This window comes from Jaculus jaculus, chromosome 12 (genome assembly GCF_020740685.1).
Source record: "Jaculus jaculus isolate mJacJac1 chromosome 12, mJacJac1.mat.Y.cur, whole genome shotgun sequence".
NCBI classification, from domain to species: domain Eukaryota; kingdom Metazoa; phylum Chordata; class Mammalia; order Rodentia; family Dipodidae; genus Jaculus; species Jaculus jaculus.
In genome coordinates, this window is record NC_059113.1 from 14030476 (window position 1) to 14054628 (window position 24153).

Below are 24153 nucleotides of genomic sequence, written 5' to 3' on the forward strand. Positions count from 1 at the left end.
AGGGCCTCTAGCCACTGCAAACAAACTCCAGATGCATAAGCTACCTTGTGCATCTGGCTGGATATGGGTACTAGGGAATCAAACCTGAGTTATTTGGTTTTGCAGACAAGCACCTTAACCACTAAGCCACCTCTCCAGCCACTCGTGTGTATTTTACTGGAACTAAAAGGTTTTTTTTTTAATTTTTTTTGATTATCTTTATTTATTTATTTGAGAGGGACAGACAGAGAGAGAAAGAGGTAGAGAGAGAGAGAGAGAGAGAGAGAGAGAGAGAGAGAGAGAGAGAGAGAGAGAATGGGTGCACCAGGGCCTCCAGCCTCTGCAAACAAACTCCAGACGCGTGCGCCCCCTTGTGCATCTGGCTAACGTGGGTCCTGGGGAACCAAGCCTCAAACCGGGGTCGTCAGGCTTCACAGACAAGTGCTTAACCACTAAGCCCTGGAACTAAAAAGTTTTTTAAATGCTAAATGATTTTTAAATAGTGATTTAAAAAAATATTTATTTATTTATATTATCTCAGAGTGTGTGTACAGGTGTAACAGGGTCACTTGTCACTAAAATACATGCAACGTGTCGTGGGCCTGGTTTGACGTGAGTGTTGAAAAATTTGCAAAGAAGTGCCTTTAACTGCTGTGCTATCTCCCCAACCACACAAATAGTGATCTTTACAAATAGATGTCACTACAAAACAAAGTCTGTCATTTTTCCACAGCTCCTTTTAGAGGTCTACCGTAAAGACTAACAAACTTGCGTTCAAATCCCATCGGCATGGCTTGGACACTCTGAACCAAACCTCACTCCCATTTCTAAAGTAAAAATGATGTCCAGCAGATGGGTTGCCATGGAGACCCAGTGAGCTAATGGATAAGTCTAGGACATGTTCGACCTCCCTTTCCTTCTTCCAGGACATCAGATAAAAACAATGAGCTCTACTTCTCACATGATGTAGGAAAAACGCTGCATCAAGGCCAGGCATGGCGACACACGCTTTTAGCCCCAGCGCTCAGGAGGCTGAGGTAGGGGGATCTCTGTGAGTTCAAGGCCATCCTGGTACTACAGAGTGAGTCCCAGGTAAGCCTGGCCTAGGATAAGCTCCTGTTTCAAACAACAACTGGTCCCTCCATGTCAGAGATAGAAAACTGAGGTGGAAGCTAAGGTTCTCTAAGGAGGACTCAGGGTCACTCTCCTGACTCGCTGGCTTGGCTGTAACGAGTCTTCTCCGATGGCTGGCTGGTTGGGGCTCAAAGGAGAATACTTCGGATGCATGGTGGGAACAAAGAGTTGATTGAAAACATCTGGACTGAGGTTTTCCAACTGCTTTCTCAACCTGGGCTGGCTTCCAGGCCGTCAGGCTCCAGTGAAACACGCTTCCTAATCAATGGCTGTTTCTACAGCAAGCTCATGTTTGTTTTACTAAGTGCTAGCAACGGAAGGGACCCTCATCTGGCCAGCAGGGCCTCTCCCTCGGAATGTTTTGAGCCACGCTGCTGAAGGATAGACGGCGAAAAGCAGTGCCCTTATTCCATCTGCCTTCCAAGAAGCCAGGCTCACTGCGGGATGCAGGCAGGTCAGAGCAGCGTCTCTTATCCTAGTTTATATTCATTGTCCAATGACGCATTTCCCACCACTCACCCATTCCTAACTCCACCAGTGTCCTTCCTCTTTCAAAATAGCTCCTCCTCTATCTTTAAGTCTTTTAGTTGTGCGTGTGTGTGTGTGAATGTGCACATGCATGTGTAGTGTGGGGTATGTGTGTTGTGGCGTGTGATGTAATTATGCACGTGTGGGTACATATGCACCCCCAATGTGCACGTGGGCAGAGGCCAGAGGAAAATGTGGGGTGGTCCCCTCCATGGCTCATCTGCATGTTTTCTTGAGATTGAGTTTCTCCCTCAACCTAGAGCTGCTATTTTTGGTCAGCCAGCCTCAGCGATTCTCTGGTCTCCATCCCACAATAGGAATGGGGTTACAGATGTTGGTAGCCACGCCCAGTTGTTTACATGGTTGCTGGAGACTCAAACTTGGTTGAATGAGGCCTTGTGCTATGCAGCAAGTGCTCTGACCCACTGCGCAATCTCCCCAGCCCCTCAAGTCTTTTACGTTTTATTCTTCATTTGTGAGTGTGTGTGTGTGTGTGTGTGTGTGCACGTGCTTGCACGTGCACATGTGCTTTGGTACACATGAGCAAGTCAGAGGACAGCCTTGAGGGAGGTCCCGCCTCACATCTTGTTTGAGGCAGGGTCTGTCTTGGTCACTACTGCATTCAGCAGGCTAGGTGACCCACAAACTTCTTGGGGTTCTCCACTCTTCACCTCCCATCTTGCTGTAGATGCCAGGATTGCAGGCGTCAGCTACCATGCCTGCTGGACGTGCGTCCTGGGGATCCGACTCGGGGCCTCATGCTTGCATAGCAAGCGCTTTGGCCACTGAGCAATCTCCCCAGCCCCCTTATTTTTTATTTTTATTTTATTTGTTTACTACTACTTTGGTTTTTCGAGGTAGGGTTTCACTCTAGCCCAGGCTGACCTGGAATTCACTATATAGTCTCAGGGTGGCCTCGAATTTATGGTGATCCTTTTACCTCTGCCTCCTAAGTGCTGCGATTAAAGGTGTGCACCACCACGCCCGGCTATTTTTTATTTTTTAAAGTCTAGATTCCACATGTTAGAGGAGACGTGGTATTTGCTTCTCTGGCTTATTTCACTCCATACAATGATCTCTAGTTCTATCCATGCACCTGCAAATGACCTAATTTTGTTCTGCTGAATAATCACTGAGTATACATACCAAGTTTTCTTTATGTATCTTTATTCATCTGTTACTAGGGACCTAGGCTGATACCATGACTTGACTATTGGGGGACCAGATTCACTACCGTTGCACCGTGAGGTCCTGCTATGACTTGGCTGCTGTGAATAGTTCAGCATCCTTTTATAATGTTTTTGTTTATTTATTTGAAAGCACAGAGAAATGGAGAGAAGAGATAGGTAGTTAGGTAGATAGATAGAGAGAGAAAGAGAGAGAGAGAGAATGGGCATGCCAGGGCCTCCAGCCACTGCAAAAGAACTCTAAATATATGTGTTGCTTTGTGCATTTGGCTTTATGTATGTACTGGGGAACCAAACCCAGACCCTTAGGCTTGGCAGGCAAGCACCTTAACTGCTGAGCAATTTTCTCCAGCCCCAGTTCAGCACACATTTAAAAGAGCTGCACAAAAATAGCAAAACAAATTCTATAGGGCTGGCTTTACTTTTGGGGGAATGGGGTGGTTCTAGAAGGGTCTCACTGTAGGTCAGGCTGACCTGGCACTCACTCTATAGTCCCAGGCTGGCCTCAAACTCAAAGCGATCCTCCTGCCTCTGCCTCCTGAGTGCTGGGATTAAAGGCTTGTGCCACCACACCCAAGAAGCATGTAAAATGAGTGCCCTGAAGTCCTGAGGAATCTTAGTTGGCCCAAGAGAGCTGCTCCCTTCTATTCCTTCCATAGCCTCCCTAGTCTACATAGCAATGCTGTTTTCGTAGATGCTAGATAGGTACACCTACACTTGCTGAAGGCAACCTAGCCATGCACAGGACGCCATCGGGTCTGATTCGGTGGCAATGTTTCTCCTGTATGCTCAGTGCCTGTCAGCCAGGCTATCCTGATTCTAACCCAGCCAGCTTCCAGGTCAGGCTGAGGCAGTGCAAGGTGGTATTGAGCATCTTGGGGGCATCTGGCTGCTAGAAAAGCTGCACTTGGGGTACAAGATGAGGCTCCCCTTTGGGGCACCCACAAAAAAGCTACTCAGTCAGAAGCCAAGCTTTGCTTTCCTCTTCCCACTCACTCACTCTAAGAACTCCCTCTCTCAGTTAAAGAAGAGGTATGCAGAGAAACTAACAGATGCTTTGGAACAGAAAGTTCAGACATGAAATGACGTTTGGGGGCTGAGCCCTCTGCTTGGTCAGGGCCATGAAAGCTGTTCAAATCAAGACCTGCAGGATCATCGCTTTGGTTAGCGTGTGTGATGGCGCAGGTGGGAGTGAGGTTGCTTCCTGATTGCTGGGACAAAATATCTGACCAGAAGCAACGTAAGGACAGGAAGGGCTTAGTTTTCAGGGCTTAGTCTATCACAGTGGGGAAGTCGCGGCAGGAGCAGGGGGCAGGTGTGGAGGGATGAACTTTGCTGTTCAGCTAGCTTTCTTCTTTTTATTCAGTTTGGGATCTCAGCTCATGGTATGAGGTGTCTATTGTTAGAGTGAACCCTAACTTAGAAACCCCCAACAGACGTGCCCAGAGGTTAACCTAATCTACGTGCTCACTCACAGGTAACCATTGGGGCTGTCCAGTTGAGCCTCCGCCTCGGTGCAGGTTGCTGTGAAAATCCCCCTCCAAGGGAGTAGGAAATGAACCCACTGCCTCTCTAGAACACTCTGGAAGGGTGCATGGCTTGTCTGGGCTCGGAAGTGCTTTGGGAGCTGAAGTGTACTTGCAGCCCAGGCTGGGCAACCCCAGGGGTCCCTGGCGATTGCTCCTCTTTCATTACTACAGCCTGAACTTCTGAGGCGTTTGGGGACTTCTGGTGGGACAGTCTGTTATGGAGTCGGCTGCGACACCCCAAGCCCATCCACAGAACCTGACTCCCAAGGCAGATTCTACTGGACCATCCTATGGGACGCTGGACACACCGTGATCACTGTAGCGTGCACTGTCTTGCCAACTTCTCTGTTCTCCCGCATCCAAGTGTATCAGTCAGCTAATACTACCTGAGGCGCCCACCGTGCACTCAGTGTTAGAATCAAACCTCAACTGATGCTGACGAAATCCAAACACAGTTGTGTTTGGAAGGTCTCTCGTAGCGAAAACCAAGTTCCACGTAATGGACGGATGGCTTCACTCTTAACATCCTGGGCACAGCAGTGGTCAGTTCGGCATCTGTTTCTCTCTGTCCTGAGCTGATGCTGTCAGAGCTCTTGATGCCTTGTGTCCACGCTCTCATTTCTACCGTGTCTGGCCTCTTAGTAACTGTCCTCTTCGCTCCAGCCACCTTCCTGCATCATTTCCAGGTGCCCTTCAAGGTCACAGCTCAGCCCCAGTCATGATCAGCAATCGCGTCCTCCTCAGTTGTCATCATACCTATCATCCTGTTCTGCATTTATCCCCCCTCCCCGACTATCTTTCTAGAACATTCCTGCCAGTATTGCAATCTCAGCAGAGACCCTATTGATAGAGAGTTTTGTGCAACCTTTCGCCTCCTCCACCTATTACTCCCCTCCTTGCTCAACATGGACTCCAAAGGCTATGATTACATCTGCTTTCCTTTTTAAGAAGTTTTTAAACCTTTCTTAGTTATTTATTTATGATAGAGAGAGGGGGGAGAATGTCTTGGGTTGAGGGTGAACGTTCTGTAGTTTTAAACCCATTCACAGGGTCTTACACAGTCAGCAGGGCACTGACCTTCAGTCCAGGAAGGGCATGTGGCCCTAATCCAGCAGCTGTTGGTCCAAGCCCTGTGAGTGGCTCAGTCTGGAAGCAGGTGCTTTTGATTTATTGGCTCGGAGGAGGAGACTCAGCTCCTGGAAGAGCATGTCTCCCCTTCACCCATACTTGCATTCCCAGCCGGGAACATAGACCACCCCCGTGTGTGAGGCCACGTGAGAACGCCGGGTGTCATCCTCTGTCCTTCATCCATGCGTTTCCTTGAGACCAGTCTCTCACTGAACCTGAAACCTGGCTGCCCCGCAAGCCCAAGTAACTTCAGTCTCCGCTCTATCAGGGCTGGGCTTTCGGCCTGTGTGGCCATGCTCAGCTGTTTACTTGGCGACTGGGGAATGGAACTCAAAGTGAATCAGGCCCTCATCCTTGTGTGGCAAGTGCTTATCCACTGAGTCATCTCCCCAGCTCTCACATTTTGAGTGAAGATAAACTGATTTAACTCTAACAAGGGAGGAAAGTATTGGCTAACCAAAGGTGAAAAATCCCAAAGCATCTCTGTCCCCGTCCTGTCCAACGCCACAAGACACATTAGTGGTAAAATAATGAACTGCAGGGCTGGAGGGATGGCTTAGCGGTTCAGGCATTTGCCCGCAAAGCCAAAGGATCCAGGTTTGATTCTCCAGGACCCACGTTAGCCAGATGCACAAGGGGGCGCACGCGTCTGGAGTTTATTTGCAGTGGCCGGAGGCCCTGGCACCCCCATTCTCTCTCTGCCTCTTTCTCTCTCTCAAATAAATAAATAAAATATATTTAAAAAAATAATGAACTATAAGTGAGCCCTGTGAGAAGGGGTGAACGTTTGCCTTGGAGGAGAGATCTGGAATAAGGCACAACTTCCCCTGGGCTGATGTCACACTCTCCAGAAGAGCTGTGGGGTCTAGTGAGATGTACACCTACTATTTCACCAGCTTCTGGGGTCACGGGCCACCCTGGTTTGCCCAAGACTCTCTGTGCTCAAACGGGCAAATCATGATGATTGGTCCCTCTAAACCTTCCTGTGGGGTGGGGGGGTCTTTCCCCTCCACCACCACCCCCTGGCACCAGGACACAGATTGAAGGGCAGATAGGGCTCTGAGGCCCTCACACCTGATGGACAGCACCCCTCCCTTCGCAGGCTAACTGGCGGGGGGCGGGGGGCGTGCTGTGGCCTGGCTCAGTAACACACATTGAGTTCCAAAGCACAGTCTCTCACCTTCCCCAGGGCCGTAGGAGGAGCTGGCCGTCCAGGACTTGGCCTCCACATATCCTAGCTCGCGACAGACGACGTGGGCGGCGTGGATGGAGAAGTCGTCGTCGCACACGGTGCCCCACTGGCCTTCATAGTACACCTCCAGCCGGCCCTCGTTGTGCTTCCTCTTCTGGCCAGCCAGGCGCAGCTGGATCTTGACGACGTCGGAGGGCACCTGGGGCCGGTGGTACTCTGGAGCCGGCTGCTGGAAGTACTCCGGGTACTGGAGCTGGTAAGGCCAGCCCTCGTACTGTGCCAGGCTCAGGGAGGGCAGGAGGAAAAGCACAACCCAACAGCCACAGAGGTGGGAGCCCAGAAGTCCCTCCATCCTCTTACTCGGGTGGGAGGAGGTGAGGTGCCGCAGGCCAGGGAAAGTAGCAGGAACTTTCTAGAAGGGAGGATAGAGGCATTAGCACAGAATGCAGGGCCAGGGACAGCCATAAAGTGCTGCAAGACTTCACTGCCTCTAGTTCATCGTGGCACAAACCTACATGCTCAGCTTCAGTTCTAAGTGCACTCCTTGCCTTTTCCTCACCCCAGCCCTTGGCAAGCCCCACATCCAACCCCACCAACCTGTGTCTCTGGCTTACGCTTTGCCATCAAGAACATGGTGTTCCCAACACCTTGCACTCTGCAGAGCACATTGCCATGGCCCATCTCATTCTGCAAGGCCTTCCCAGGCCCTCCTAAGCACAGTAAAGGTCTTCTCTGGCTCCTTTAAAAATCTCATGTTGGGGCTAGAGAGATGGCTTAGTGGTTATGGCAGTTGCCTGAAAAGCCAAAGGACCCTGGTTTGAATCCCCAGACCGCACGTAAGCCGGATTCACAAGGTGGTACATGTGACTGGAGTTTGTTTGCAACGACTGGAGGCCCTGGTGCACCCAATCTCTTTCTCTCTATCTGCCTCTTTCTCTCTCTCCCTCTCTCTCTAACTTAGATGAATAAATAAATAAATATTTAACAATCACATGTGGCTCATGGTTTACATTGTTGCCATGTCTGGTTTTGTCACCAAAGCCTCAGTCCTAAAGGACAGAAACATCCCTTTGTGTTTCCACCAAGCGATACAGCTATGTCTGCCTAATGAGCACTCACTTGGATTAGATCAATCTTGGTTGCCACAAATAACTATAAAAAATATTTTTAAAAAATGCTAAAAATTTGCACACACTGTCACGTGCCATATAATATTTTCCTCAAAGACTCGGAGACCTCACGCTTATGGTACAGTGGGTCCTGTACGTGTACAATGTGAGGCGGTTCAGTGGATAAGCTGCTCACCGCACAGGTGTGAGGACTGGAGTTTGGATCCCCAGAACCCATATAAAGCCAGATGTGGCAGCGCACATCTGCAATCCTGGTGGCAAGACGGGAGCAAGGCTCATGGCCCTGCTGCCCGGGTGCATGCAGTGGCAGATAACGAAAGACCCCCCCCTCCCCTGCCTTAACGAAGGCAGGCCAGGAAGACCCCCACCCAGCGTTGTCCTGTGACCTCCACACACGCATTGGCACGCCTATGACCACACGCACATGCACACACGTGTGTGTGTGCACGTGCATGATTCAATTTTTTTGATGTATTTATTTATTTATTTGCAAGGAGAGAGAAAGAATGGGCACACCAGGGCCTCTACCCACTGCAAACCAACTCCAGGTGCATGTGCCCTCTTGTGCATCTGGCTTTACACGGGCACTGGGGAACTGAACCCAGGTTGTTAGGCTTTGCAGGCGAGCACTTTAACCGCTAAGCCATCTCTTCAGCCCACAATATTTTCTAAGAAAAAAAAATAAATAACAAAGGTGAAAAGTCCCCCACCTAGTGGCTTGATAGTCATCTTAACATTGTGGCAAGAATGCATTACACACGCATGTGTTATAATGCTAGTGGAAATAAGCGGCTGCATTGCCTTGTATAAAAGTGAAGCACCCAGCACACACCCTGGAGGACAATACCCTTGACATGATAATTAATGACTGTACTACTGGTTTCCAAACTATCATATCTTTTTTTTTTTTTTTGGCTGTTTTGGGGTGTTTTTGCTTTGGGGTGTGTGTGTGTGTGTGTGTGTGTGTGTGTGTGTGTGTGTGTGTGTGTGTATGCACTCAAACCATGACTCACATGAGGCCGGATGCCCCGGGGAGTCAGTCCTTGCCTTCCACCTTATTTGAGACAAGGTCTTTCTTATTTCTGCTGAAGACGCCAGACTAGCTGGCCTGTAAGCTTTGGGATTCTCCCGACTCCACCTTCCATTACTGTGGGCACACTGGGGTTACAAATGCACGGACACCACATCTGGCTATACGTGGGCTCTGGGGATCTGAACTCTGGTTGTCAGGCTTGCGCTTTTAACCACTGAGCCATCGCCTCCCTACACCCTTTTTAAAAAATATTAAAATTTTTTTTTGTCCATTCTTATTTATTTATTTGAGAGAGAGAGAGAATGGGCGCACCAGGGCTTCCAGCCACTGCAAGCAAACTCCAGACACGTGCGCCCCCTTGTGCACCTGGCTAGGGTGGGTCCTGGGGAACTGAGCCTCGAACCAGGGGTCCTTAGGCGTCACAGGCAAGCCCTCAACCGCTAAGCCATCTCTCGAGCCCCACCCCTTTTTTTGAGATATGGTCTCACTCCGTAGCCCAGGCTGGACTTAACTTCAGTGTCCCAAGTGTTAGGATTATAGGCATGAGCCAGTTTACGCGATATGTTTTATCACTACTTTACAGTGTATTCATTCCACTTCTCGGTAAAGTTGGCTATGGAACAGACTGCTGAGTCACGCTTACAGCAGCCTCGCACAGCTTTTTGACTTGGAAGGACTGACTTCTACCCTCCAGGTTTATGTGAGAACATCCTACAATGTTTGCACAGTGACAGAATCACCTACCAACGCATTCATCAGAAGGTCGTCCTGTCAGTAAGGGGAATCGGACTGCATTCCAAGCCAGGCTACTTAAGGCAGCAAACGCTTGAGGAGCCAAGAGCGCAGAGGGGCGGCCAGGCCAGAAAGCCCAGGCTCACATCTGTCTCTGCTTTTCCCTGCCCTGCCTTTCTCAACTCGAACACGGTGGCCAGAAGGCTGCAAAGCTAAGTGGAACTTTTGGCAGCCTCTGAGGACTGACTCTCCAGATACATATAAAAGGTCAAGTCAGTAAAATGCCTGCCCCACAAAGGTGAGGATCTGACTTCAATTCCAAGAACCCACATAGAAATGCCGGGGAATGGTGGTGCACACGTGGATCCCGGTGCTGGGGAGACAGAGACGTGGGCTCGCTGGAGAAGAGAGACCAGCTAGTTTAGCATAATGAGGTGAGTTTCAGGCCAATAAGAGACTCTGCCTGAAAAAAAAATGGGGCTGGAAAGATGGCTCAGCTGTAAAGCACTTGCTTGCAAAGCCTGATGACCCAGGTTTGATGGCCCAATACCCATGTAAAGCTCTGCACCTGGAGGTTGTTTGCAGCACCAGGAGGCCCTGGCACACCCATTCTTGGTGTGTGTGTGTGTGTGTCTTAAATAAATAAATAAATAATTTTTTTTTTTGTTTTTCAAGGTAGGGTCTCACTCTAGCCTAGGCTGACCTGGAATTCACTATGTAGTCTTGGGGTGGTCTCGAACTCATGGTGATCCTCCTACCTCTGTCTCCTAAATTCTGGGATTAAAGGTGTGTGCTACCACTCCCGGTTTTACACAAATATTTTTTAAAATGTAGACAGCAACCTGAGGTTGTTCTCTGGCTTCCACGTGCACATGCACTCACATACACCCCCCTCAAAAAAAACCCACACATACTCATGCACGCCCGCACGTGTGCACACACACATACACACACACACACACACACACACACACACACACGATCAGAAGTCAGAGCCTGCTTAGGACAAAGAGCTTGGTAGATAGGCCTGGGCTTCCAGATGGGGGCTCCCACAGGGCTGAAATCCTCTAGAGCACGGTGTTATTGGAAAGGTCTAAGACACACATCCTTGGAATCCCAAAGAAGAGCAGAGAAAGAATGTGCAGAGTAAATATTTGAGGAGCAATGGTGAAGAGTTCTCCAAAATCGACAAATACTATCTGGGCCAAGCAGTATGGTTTATAAAGGAAACCACCGCCAAGCACATCCACTGCGGGAATTCGAAATGGGGGAATCTTAAATGCAGCCAGAAGGTAATGGGTATATAATGCGTTTTAAGAACACCAACAATACCAACGCTAGCCTCTCCAAAAACATAAGGAAACAAGGAGAACATGGCCTGATGTTGTCAAAGGGCTGACAAGAGTAACAGCATCTGTGCTTTTTTTTAAAATATTTTTAATTTATTTATTTGAGAGCTACAGACAGACAGAGAAAGAGGCAGAGAGAGAGAGAGAGAGAGAGAATGGGTGCACCAGGGCTTCCAGCCACTGCAAATGAACTCCAGATGCATGTGTCCCCTTGTGCATCTGGCTAACGTGGGTCCTGGGGAATCAAGCCTAGAACTGGAGTCCTTAGGCTTCACAGGCAGGCACTTAACCGCTAAGCCATCTCTCCAGCCCAGCATCTGTGCTTTTTGAGAAAAACAGTGAAGGTAAAATGAGGCCACTGGAGACAAACAAAAATGGAAATAATTTGTTACCAGAAGAGCCACAGATAGAAAATACTAAAAGGTAGCTGGGCGTGGTGGTGCACACCTTTTATCCCAGTATTATGGAGGCAGAGATAAGATGATTGCTCTGAGTTTGAGGCCAACCTGAGACTCCATAATGAATTCCAGGTCAGCCTGGGCTAGAGTGAGACCCTACCTTGAAAAACCAAAACCAAAACCAAAAAAAAAACCTAAAAGAAAAATAATCCTATGTAACATTGTGGGGGTTTAAGAAGGAATGAAGGAGATGGAATAGGAAACTATACAAACCAATCTAAATGCAAATATACCATCTTAAACAATAATAATGTCTGTTGAGTTTAAAATATGGGCTGGGGACTGGAGAGATGGCTTAGCAGTTAAGGCGCTTGCCTGCAAAGCCAAAGGGCCCTGGTTTGACTCCCCAGGACCCACTTAAGCCAGATGCACAAGGTAGCACATACATCTGGAGTTCATTTGCAGTGGCTGGAGGCCCTGGCGTGCTCATTCTCTCTCTCTCTCTCTCTCTCTCTCTCTCTCTTTGCCTACTTCTGTCTCCCTCTCTCAAATAAATAAATAAAAATAAAATATTTTTAAAAATAAAATAAAATATGGGCTGGGGGCTGGAGAGATGGCTTAGTGGTTAAGGCACTTGCCTGCAAAACCAAAGAACCCACGTTCAGTTTCTCAGGACCCATGTAAGCCAGATGCACAGGGTGGCACATGTGTCTGGAGTTCATTTGCAAAGGCTGGAGGCCCTGGTGCACCCATTTTTCTCTCTTTCTTTCTCTCCCTCTCTCAAATAAATAAATAAAAATAAAATATTTTTAAAAAATAAAATAAAATATGGGCTGGGGAGGTAGCTCAGGCATAGAGCGCTTGTCTAGCAAGGGTGAGGGCCTGGGTGTTGCAACAACTGTGTATGCATGTGTGTGTGTATGTACATGCCGAGTGTGTGCACATGTGCATGTGTGTGTGTTATTAAAAATGCATAGTTACAATGGTAGAACAGGAAAATGGGGATTTAACAGAATTAAAATGTGTTAAGATTGTTGTGTGGTCTGAGAAATGATGAAAGTGTGATTTTTCTTTCCTCATGTTTGATTTTGTGTATGTGTGGTATACAACCCACAGGCTGTCCTCAGACCTTTACATGCAGGTTATGGCATGCATGATCACACACACACACTGAAGCGAGATAACACTAGCTTCAAGAGCCTCCTGGAGTCCAGAGGAATGGTGTTGCAGTCCGGTTCGCATTGCTGGTAGAAATCACCCAACCAAGAGTAGCTTCTGGGAAAAAGAGATTTATTTTGGCTTAGAGGCTCAAGGGGAAGCTTCACTATGGCAGGGGAAAATGCTGGCATGAGCAGAGGGTGGACATCACCCCCTGGCCAACATAAGATGGGCCACAGCAACAGTAGGGTGTGCCAAACACTGGCATGGGGACACTGGCTATAAAGCCCATAAGCCCGCCCCCAACAATACACTCCCTCCAGGAGGCGTTAATTCCCAAATTTCCATCAGCTGGGAACCTAGCATTCAGAACACCTAAGTTTATGGGGGACACCTGAATCAAACCACCACAAATGGTTAACAAAAGAGTTGGTCTTCCAAGAAGGTACAACCGCTCAATTTGCATAGGTCACTTCAATGTCGTAAAACGCACATTGACAGAACGCCAAGGAGAAACAGATCCATGACTGCCGCGGGCCACTTTCCATACCTGCTAGTGACTGACAGAAGAAACAGACGTGCAAACCTGGGCACTGAAGTTGTGCAGGGTGGGATCAACAACCTTGCACTTCACAAGTTTCTGTAAGTGCACACACAGTGCTTGGTGTGCACCCAGACACACGCACATACACACACACACACACACACACACACTTTTTAAAAATGAGCTAGTAGCTGGGCGTGGTGGCGCACACCTTTAATCCCAGCACCTGGGAGGCAGCAGTAGGAGGATCACCGTGAGTTCGAGGCCCCCCCTGAGACTACATAGTGAATTCCAGGTCAGCCTGGGCTAGAGTGAGACCCTACCACAAAAAACCAAAATAAGGGCTGGAGAGATGGCTTATCGGTTAAGTGCTTGCCTGTGAAGCCTAAGGACCCCGGTTCAAGGCTCAGTTCTCCAGGTCCCACGTTAGCCAGATGCACAAGGGGGTGCACACGTCTGGAGTTCGTTTGCAGAGGCTGGAAGCCCTGGCGCGCCCATTCTCTCTCTCCCTCTATCTGTCTTTCTCTCTGTGTCTGTCACTCTCAAATAAATAAATTTAAAAAAAAACCAAAATAAATAAATAGAAATAAAAATGAGCTAGTGTATTTTGTTTGCTTATTGTTTCTAGTAATATGATATTATTATTATACACTGAGTACATCATGAAGAAATGAGGTTACTTTGGCTCACAGCTCTGCAGGTTCGAGGTACGACAGGCTGCGTTTGGCCTTCTGCTGGCAGAGTCCCAGGGCGATAACCAGCCTCACACGGCAAGGGACACAGACTACACACTTGTCTGTTCTGTCTCCCTCTTTGAAGTCACCAAGCTTCAGTCAAAGACTGTCTGCTGATGACGTGATCGGGACGTCCCCACTCATTTCCCAAAGGCCTCGTCTAAACCCCGAAGTCAGGACGGTTTCCCCCCACCTCCTCATCCCCAGCCCCTCCCCACTGTGGGAATGAAACAAAGCTTCAAGAACATTCAGACCACGTGCCAACCTCTGAGCTCCGCGATCACTCCTGGGCTGCAGAGATGGCTCAGCAGCTGAGGGTGCTTTCTGCGGCGCCACACAGGGACGCGCACATCTGTCACCCCGGCGCGGTAGAGAACAGTGACTGGCTGACCGCTGGGGCTGGTGGCAAGGGAAGGGACTCTGCCTCAAGGGAGCACGTGGATGAGCCACGGAGGAGGACGCCTGATAGGTGGCTTCTGCCCACTCATGGGCAACTGCATCCGTGCACATGTGTGCATATACCACACAGGCCATGTCACTCCCACTACACATCTGTATGCGATAAATAAATAAATAAGCCACAAGGAAGATGCCCAGATCTGTGGATTTGATGGACAGTGAAATAAATCTGTGATCGTGAATCTCCATCCAGCTTACTGGACCACAGGTGTGTTCAGAGAGCAGTCACCACGCTGCCTCGGTGGGAGGGAGGCCCAGCCCTACGTGAAACAGGGCAGCAGCTCTTGGCTACCGCGCTGACACGGCTCTGTGCCTCCAGGGCATCGGTGATTGGATTGCATGAGTCTAGGTGACCTGACTTTGAGTTTCAGATGTTTTGTGTCTTCCATTTCCTTTGGTTTGCTGAAACCAGGTCCCCTATATAGCTTAGGCTGGCCTGGAACTCAAAACCCTCTTGCCTCTACCTCCCAAGTGCTGGCATGCAATAGAAGACCCAGCACTCTATGCTGCCTCCTTACCTTCTTTTTAAAACTTTTAAAAATTTGTTTATTATTTGAGAGAGAGAATATAGGTGCACCAGGGCCTCTAGCCACTGCAAACAAACTCCAGACACATGCACCACCAAGTGTATCTGGCTTACATGGGCACTGGGAAATTGAACCTGGGTCCTTAGGCTTCACAGGCAAGCACCTTAACTGCTAAGACATCTCTCCAGCCATGTTTCCTACCCTCTTTTTGTAGATATTAAAGGCAGAAAGTCACTGGCTTTCCAAAGGTCAAGCGGAGGGATTTACAATCACTAACGTAAAATGACTCCTTACGTTCTCCATAGAGTAGTCTCCAGTTTCAGCTACTCACACTCAAGTGAGAAAATGTTGAGTGGAAAATTCTAGAAATAAGTCATAACTTTTAAACTGCAACAGCTGTTCTAAGTAGTGTGATGCAATCTGGCGCTACCCCGTGCCACGCCCCCGACCCCATCCTTGGTGTCAGTCACCCCTTTGTTCACTGACGCTTGTCATCACTGGCTTGGTGCTGACCGCTGCCTTGCCTCAGAATGGCCCCAAAGTGCCAAAGTGATGGTGGCTTCTTTTAAGAGAAGAAAGGAAAGTTTTAGATTGAGTTAGAAGATAAAAAAGATGATAAGCTAAGAAAGCTAAGATCTATGGTAAGTATGAATCTTTCCTCTATGAAATTGTAAAGGAAAAGAAATTCATGCTAGAAGAAGGTGAACACCAGCATAATAACACACTTCGATGGGGCCAGAGAGATGGCTTAGCGGTTAGGGCGCTTGCCTGCAAAGCCAAAGGACCCAGGTTTGATTCCCCGGGACCCACGTAAGCCAGCTACACGAGGTGACACATGCGTCTGAAGTTTGTTTGCAGTGGTTACGGGCCCTGGCTCACCCATTCTCTATCTCTCAAATTAATTAATTAAATACAAAATAAACTAAAGATGTTTTGAGAAAGAAAAGCAGTAGAGAGCAAGAGATCGGGCCATACAACCTTTATTACAGTATATTAGAATTATCTACTTTGTGTGTTATTGTGAATTTCTTACTGCGCTTAATTTACAAATTAAACTTTATCATAGGGATGTATCTATAGGAGGAAAAAGCATAAGGTATCTAGGACTCAGGGTCTTGGGATGTGTCCCTGCAGCTAAAGGGAACTGGTTTACTCTAGTTTAGTGGTTTTTTAATGTGTGTGTATTCATGTGTGCATGTGAATGTGGGCCTTGAATGTCATGCCCAGGAATGCACTGCTTTTGAGACAGGATCTCCCATTGGCTGCATGCTCACCAATTAGGCTAACAGGGCTGGCCAGTGCGCCCCAGGGATCCTCCTGGCTCTGCCTTACAGTATTAGGATCACAGGCACATGTTCCCATGCGCAACAGTTCACATGGGTCCTGGGGATTGAGCTCAGGGCCTCGTGTTTGCAAGGCAAGCACCTTCCCCTTAGAACCGTCTCCCCGTGTTGTCTACTGTTTTTTTTTTTCAAGGAGGGGTGGGGGAGGGAGAGAATGGGTGCACCATGGCCTAGGGCCACTACAAATAAACTCCAGACACATGTGCCGCTTTGTGCATCTGGTTTTATATGGGTACTGGGGAATCAAACCCAGGCCTTCAGGCTTTGCAAGCAAGAGCCTTTTCTAACTGCTGAGCCATCTTTCCAGCCCAAGTCTAGTGTCTTAATTTGCCCCACGCCGTGGGCAGCAGCTTTATCGGAGGAGGAAATCAAGGCACAGAGAGGTTTAGGAAGTAAGGTTGTTCCGATAGTAAGTGTACGTCGGGATCTGAGTGAAGATGGTTTGCTGGCCCAGGCTGTACCCTGTGATCTGCTTCCTTAGCCTACCACTTGCCCTGCCCCCCCCCAAGGGTTTCAGAGCCTTTGAAACCCTCTGATGCTATTCCAGAAAGAAATGGGGGGAAACGTGATCTTGTAATTTTTTTAAAGAAGAACTCTTAATTCCTGGTTTTGCATGTCTATAAACTGCTCTACCCATTTTTCTAGACTCTCCAGTCTGTGGGCGTGTCCACAGTTGCACGCCTACATCTTTCCTAGGAAAGGGCTACCTGTTTTTTGTGCTTTTTCTCTTTTGGCTTCCTCTGTGGGGCCCTTCTGCTCTGTCCTCTGGAGGACTATAATATATCAGGCCCAGCTGCTTCTCTCTTCTCTTAAAAAGTAATTTTAAGAGCTGGAGAGATGGCTTAGCAGTTAAGTGAACTTCCTGTACAAGCATAAAGACGTGAGGGGGCCTGACATGACCCAAGTTTGAATCTCTGGATTCCAAATAATCAGCTGGGTAAGGCCAGGCATGTCTGAAGCCTCAGTGCTGCAGGGGAGCAGTAAGCTCTGGACTCAGTGACAGACTCTGGCTCAAAACAAAGACCAGGTAGAAGAGCGTTGGAGAAGGACAGCGAGTGTCCACCTTGGCCACCACCATAGGTGGGCGCTTCCCATGGCAGGCAAGTGTAGGGGGTGTCACACCGCACTCCCACGCCCACCACACACACACACGAAAGCAAAAAAATTAAAAAAAAAATAATTTAATGCCCAACCTACTGTGAAAGCTAGCCATGTTAACAACCATGTGGAAAGATACAAGCACTGGGAAGGGGAAGAAAGCAACTTGCCACGTGGCTGTTGGGGTGAACCACAATCTGCTCCACAGGGTACATGCTTCTAGTCTTTGCTGTGTCCACATTTGCTTTTCCTTTCTCTTTCATGTTTATTGCTGCTTTAACTTTACTTTTCTTTTCTTTTTTTTTTCTTTAAAATTTTTGTTTATTTATTTATTTATTTGGGAGTGCCTGACAGAGAGAGAAAGAGGTAGAGAGAGAATGGGCACTCCAGGGCCTCCAGCCACTGCAAACAAACTCCAGACACGTGCGCCCCCTTGTGCATCTGGCTAATGTGGGTCCTGGGGAATTGAGCCTTGAACCAGGGTCCTTAGGCTTCACAAGCAAGCGCTTAACCGTGAAGCCATCTCTCCAGCCCAACTTTACTTTTCTTTTTGTATATATTCACTTTGAAAAATTGGAAGCACCGGGCATGATGACTCACACCTGTAATGTCAGAACTCCGGACGGAAAAATAGAGCGACTGAAAGTTCAAAGCCAACCCGGACTACAAGGTCAGCTTGAGGTGTAAGTAAGACCTTGTGTCAAAAAAAAAAACAAAAAAACAAAAAAAAAACAAGAGTTGTGGATGCAGCTCAGTGGTAGCGTGCTTATCTAATGTGCAAAACCCAGCACTCGGGAGGCAGAGGTAGGAGGATTGCCATGAGTTTGAGGCCACCCTGAAACTACATAGTGAATCCCAGGTCAGCCTGGACTAGAGTGAGACCCTACCTCGAAAAACCAAAAAAAAAAAAAACCTGGGTTTAATTCCAAGCACCGAAAAAATAAATGGGTGCGGGGAGGGCTGGGAAGATGGCTTAGCAGTTAAAGACACTTGTTTGCAAAGCCTGCCAGCCTGGGGTTCGATTCTCCAGTATCCATATAAATCCGGGCACACAAAGTGATGCGTGCATCTGGAATTCATTTGCAATGGCCAGAGGTCCTGGTCTTCCCATTCTGTCTCTCTATCTATCTCATACATAAATAAACAATAGATTTTAAAATTTGGATTTTTTTTTATGTATTGCTCTGTCTGTAAACTCCTTTTTTTAAGTGCTTGTGTGCGGGTGTGCATGTGGATGTGTGTGTGTGTGTGTGTGTGTGTGTGTAGGCCACAGGTGAGCATCGGGTGTCTTTCTTAAGAACTTTCCACCTTATATATTGAGACAGTCTCTCTCAGTAAATCTGGAGCTCACAATTTGGCTAGACAAGCTGGCCAGCAAGCCCCAGAGATCCCATTTCTGCCATCCTTGGGGCTGGGATTGCAAGAGTCTGTCACTACGCCAGGCCTTTCCATGGACGCTGAGGTAAGAACTCAGGTGCTCATGGCTGCATGGCAAACACACCTCCCCAGCCTCTGTAAGCAGCCCTTCCATTAGATAGCATATTGCAAACGTCCTATCTCGTTAACTGTCCTCTTAAAAGGTTTTAAATTTTTTTTAATATTTTATTTATTTATTTGACAAAGAAGGAAAGGGAGAGAGGCAGATAGAGAGAATGGAGGCACCGGAGACTCTAGCCACTGCAAATGAACTCCAGATGCATGAGCCACCTTGTGCATCTGGCTTACGTGGGTACTGGGGAATCGAACCTCTCAGTCCTTAGGCTTCACAGTCTTAATTGCTAAGCCAACTCTCCAGCCCACAGCTTTTATTATTGTGATGGTTCATTTTAATTACCTAAGTGATTGGACTGGAAGGGGTTCAAGAGGGTTATTAAAGAACCCTTCTGGGTGTGTGTCTAAAAGGGTGTGTGTCCAGAAGGAATGAATGAATGTGGATGAGACTACCCAGGAGACCACAGTCCTGGACGGAATACAAGGGGAAGAAGAGGAAGTGTCGTGACATTGGCACCTTCTCTCCGTTTCCACTGTCATGATGTGACCTGCCCGCCATGAGGGTCTGACACTTCCGAAGCTGTGAGCCAAAACAAAACTTTTCTCTCCTTAAGTTGTTTCCATCAGGTATTCTGTAACAGCTATAAAAAGCTAACATCATTATATTTAGTAATACAGATCTATTATCATTGTATTTCTTTTTAAATTTTTTAAACTTTATTTATTTGAGAGAGTGAGAGAGGAAAAGAAGCAGACATACCGAGAGAGAGAGAAAGAGAGGGAGGGAGAGAGGGAATGGGCACACCAGGGCCTCCAGCCACTGCAAACGAACTCCAAATGCATGTGCTACCTTGTGCATCTGGCTTACATGGGTCCTGGGGAATTGAACCGAGGTCCTTTGGCTTTGCAGGCAAATGCCTTAACAGCTAAGCCGTCTCTCCAGCCTTATCATTGTATTTCTAACCTCACTACTTCTACATATATTGCTGAAAATCCATATTGCTAAAATGTCATGTAATCTTGGGATAAATTCCTAAAAGTAAAATGGCTTGAGCTAAAAACTTATTTTAAAAACTCACGTTTTGTGAAATTATACTGGATTCCAGAAAGACTGCCAGTTTATACCTGTGGGCAGTATATAGATTTCCTTACATGCTTATAAGCATGTTTTGTTTGAACTAACATTTCTTTGGTTACCAAAAACTTAGAGCATTTTCCCTGACCTGTACTGATTTCTTTGGCAACCATGGCGTCACACCTTTTCCATTTTTCTCATTGCTTTGTGAGATCCACCTCCACATTGGCATGCAACCAGCCATAGCCAAGAAAAACTGCCGGGTTTTCCAGAAGACCAGGAGCCCAGAGTCCCTGCCCTTTGCTCACCCCATGGTTTCCGTTTCTCTCTGCTCCAAACGGAAGTATCAATGCCTCTTGCCTTTTCTGACACCTGGCCATAAACCAACACTCTAAGATTCCCTTCTGCCCGAGATGGATGGAGACATCTTTGTTTCCATTCCTGCTCCATCAATCCTCCATCAGAGACCCCTAGTTCATAAATGAGGTCAGGAAACCAGGGTCACAGTTAGGAGAGGAGCTGGATAACAAGAAGGGCTATTCTCAGCGCCCCTTTGAATGCCTCTGTTGGTGTCTCTTCACATGTGGCCTGAAAACATCCCATAGCAGAGAAGTTGCATCATCAAACATCATGGAAATTCCACAGTCCCTCATCCTGAATGCAGGCAGAGAGTGTCCGCCAAGTGGGGCAGATGAACACAGCAGATGAATGCTGGGAATTCCCAAAGCTCTGTTCACACACACGAAGCCAGGCCGAGGTTTCCCAGGCATGAGGGGATCTGCTCCACCAGGCCTATGTGGGAGAGCAGCTCTCTAACATGTCATATGACATTGGGCTAAGGGTCATCGGAGAGAGGTCTGGGAACTTTGGAGCAGATGGTTTTAATTATTCGCACATGCATGGGTCACACTGAATGGGTCACCATCAGGACCTCGGGCGGCACGCCTAAAGACCCAAGTATCTGACTAACAGAATAAAAGCCCATGTCTTCCAGAAGGAGGTCGGCTGTGACTGCCACTTATCAGAATTTATTTCTCCAAGGTTATTTTATCACTGGTTCATGGCTAAGCAGTTGACGATATTCTCACGCTCAATTCAAATCGTTCAAGGATACAGTGTTCACACAGTACTATAAGCCCCACTTACAAGAGGTGCTGGGGGGCTGGAGAGATGGCTTAGCGGTTAAGCGCTTACCTATGAAGCCTAAGGATCCCGGTTCAAGGCTTGATTCCCCAGGACCCACGTTAGCCAAATGCATAAGGGGGGGCACGCGTCTGGAGTTCGTTTGCAGTGGCTGGAGGCCCTGGCATGCCCATTCTCTCTCTCTCTCTACCTGCCTTTTTCTCTCTCTGTCTGTCACTCTCAAATAAATAATAAACAAAAATTTTTTTTTAAAAAAAAGAGGTGCTAGGTTACAAGGGGGATTATCCAGGGGAGATGTGGACAGAACTCATTCATACAATTTGGACTTGGAAATCCAAAGTCTTCCCAACAACCATCACCTGGAACCAGCTCTTGTTCCCCGTGGCCTTGCACATTGCTCCGCGTGCAGTTACACGGTCCACACACGTTTCCTCCACACGGAACATAATAGATTGCATTGCTTCTCCACTGACAGCAAGCAGCAGCGTGACTAGCATTTCAGAGTCACTCAGATCTGGGTTCAAATCACACTTCTATCCCTCATTAGCTCTGTAACCTCAAGCACACTTAAGTTTTGTCATCCTAGTGATTCATTTATAACATAGGAACAAGGGCAGAGAGATGACTGAGCGGATAAAGTGCTTGCCGCACAAGTGTGAGCACCTGAATGCAGATCTTGGACTCTACAGTGGGTGTCTGTGATGCCAGTGTGTCTATGGCAAGATGAGAGGCAGAGATGGAAGAATTTCCTAGAGAGCCGGGCATGGTGGCGCATGCCTTTAATCCCAGCACTTGGGAGGCAGAGGTAGGAGGATCACCGTGAGTTCAAGGCCACCCTGAGACTACAGAGTGAATTCCAGGTCAGCGTGGGCTAAAGTGAGACCCTAACTCAGAAAAAAAAAAAAAAGAAATTCCTGAATAGTTGTGAGCCAACTAGCCTAGAGAACTCAGCAGAGAGCAATAGATGAGGCGGAAGAATTGACATCCGAGATTTCTGAGGCTGCCTCTGACTTCCACCCATGCCATGGCACATGCACACACGTGCACGTGTGTGCGCGCACACACACACACACACACACACACAAAGAGAGAGAGAGAAACAATATATACTTTAAGGCATTTTAAAAAATATTTTTTATTTACTTATTTATTTATTTGAGAGAGAGAAAGAGGCAGAGAGAGAGAGAGGGAGAGAATGGGCACACCAGGGCCTCCAGCCACTGCAAATGAACTCCAGACACGTGCGCCTCCTGTGCATCTGGCTCACACGGGTCCTGGAGAATCGAACTGGTCCTTTGGCTTTGCAGGCAAACACCCTAACCACTGAGCCATCTCTCCAGCCCCCTTGAAGACATTTTTAAGTGAAAATAATAAATACTTACTTTACAGGACTATTAAAAGAGTTAGGGCTAGAGGTTGCTTAGTGGTTAAGGTGCTTGCCTGCAAAGCTTAAGGACTCATGTTTGACTCTTCAGATCCCATGTAAGCCAGGCACACAAGGTGATGCAAGTGCACAAATTACTCATGTTCTCAAGGTGGCACATGCGTCTGGAGTTCAAGTACAGTGGCAGAGGCCCTAACATGCCAATTCTGTCTCTCTTACACACACATACACACACACACACACACACACACACACACACATTTAAAGGTGGGGGGCTGGAGAGATGGCTTAGCAGTTAAGGCACATGACTGTGAAGCCTAAGGACCCAGCTTCAATTCTCCAGTTCCCATGTAAACCAGGTGCACATGGTGGCACATGTGTCTGGAGTTTGTGTATAGTGGCTAGAGGGTGTAGTGTGCCCATTTTTGTTCTCCCTCTCTTTCTCTCTCTCTTTCTGTCTTAAATAAATAAATAAAATCTTTTTTTTAAAGTCCAGTTTGTTGGGCTTGCATCAATAAAAGGAGTCAAAGATCAAGTTTTTCACATCTCTGGCCCATGGTTGGTAGTCACAGATGAATAGCTGGTGTATCTGGTTCAAGCAGGTGCTGGACATTAGATTCCAGTCAAGAAGTTCAAGTGCCAACTGCAGTTTTAGTAGATGTTTCAACTAGGCAATGCAGTAGATTATGTTTAATTTTGATCTTTGATTTCTCTCAGTGTCATTTGTGGATCTAGGATGAGCTGAGGTAGGTCCTTGTGGATTCACCTTTTGTAAAATCTGACTTGGAAACCAGAAATGCACACTTACAGAATGCACAGTGTTGGAGAAAAGCCTAATTGCCTACATAAAAAGGCATTTTTTTCCCCAGCTGGGGTATAAACTAGGAAGTGTTAAATTGTGTCAAGGGCAACAGGATGAAGGGACACAAGGATTCTCCAAATATGACTCTGAAGAAGGGCTTCTTATGTCAACCAATGCTTGCTGCTTGCAGGGAGGGGTGAGGAAGGATTGGGAGGTGAGAAAGAGGGTCTAACCATGACCTGCTCCAGTTTCTGGGTTGGCCATGAGCAGTACTATTTCAGTTGCAAAAGAAAAAAAAAAAAAAAAACACCATTATCCTCATCTGTTGCCCCAGGAACTTTCTAGTATATTCCAGAATCCCTGACTTCTGGGTCTAGAATGAGCATTGTATGGATAACTGGGTGTGTATTTGAAAATCCCTCATGAAGTGTACTTCTGGCTAAAATGGTGGGCTACAGGCTGAATCTGTGAGAAAAGTAAAGGAAAGAGTTAGAATAATGAAAAACAGACTTGGACAGACACGACCTGTTCGCCATGGGAGAAGGGAAGCAAGGGCTGCCAGAAAACTGTGGTTTAAGGTAAATTTTACCTCCTTTGAGCTCCTCCAGTTGGATAGCAGCATTGTATTCCCCAAGTTGTTTGGTTGCATTAAAGAAGGCCCATTTCCTGTCAATTTCAGTGCAGCAAACCTAACAGCAAATAACCTAGCGCTCTAGCAAGGAAAAATCCTTCTTCCACACTGCTTGCCAAGAACAGAGGATTCTAACTCATACATCTTATTTATAAGATGTAAAAAGAAAAAAATAAAGTCTTCTTATCACACCATTTCAAAAGCAAATAAATGTAAGGAATAAAACTGCTATTAGGGCTGGAGAGATGGCTTAATGGTTAAGACACTTACCAGCAAAGCCAAAGGACTCAGGTTTGATTCCCCAGGACCCACATAAAGCCAGATGCACAAGGTGATGCACATGCCTGAAGTTCGTGTGCAGTGCCTACAGGTCCTAGTGCAGCATTCTCCCTCTCTCTCTCTCTCTCTCTCTCTCTCTGTCTCTGTATCTCTTTGTTTGGCAATA

The 24153-nt window shown here is 47.5% G+C and overlaps 1 protein-coding gene across 1 annotated transcript in view; it reads right to left on the bottom strand.

The window, feature by feature from the left end:
- Loxl2 (lysyl oxidase like 2) overlaps positions 1-7077 on the bottom strand; it is an 80087-nt gene extending 73010 nt beyond the window's left edge. Inside the window, exon 1 of the mRNA XM_004665813.2 lies at positions 6666-7077. Coding sequence (XP_004665870.2) covers positions 6666-7029 — 364 coding nt within the window. The 5' untranslated portion in view covers positions 7030-7077. The remainder of the gene's footprint in view (positions 1-6665) is intronic.
- Positions 7078-24153: the final 17076 nt, after the last annotated feature.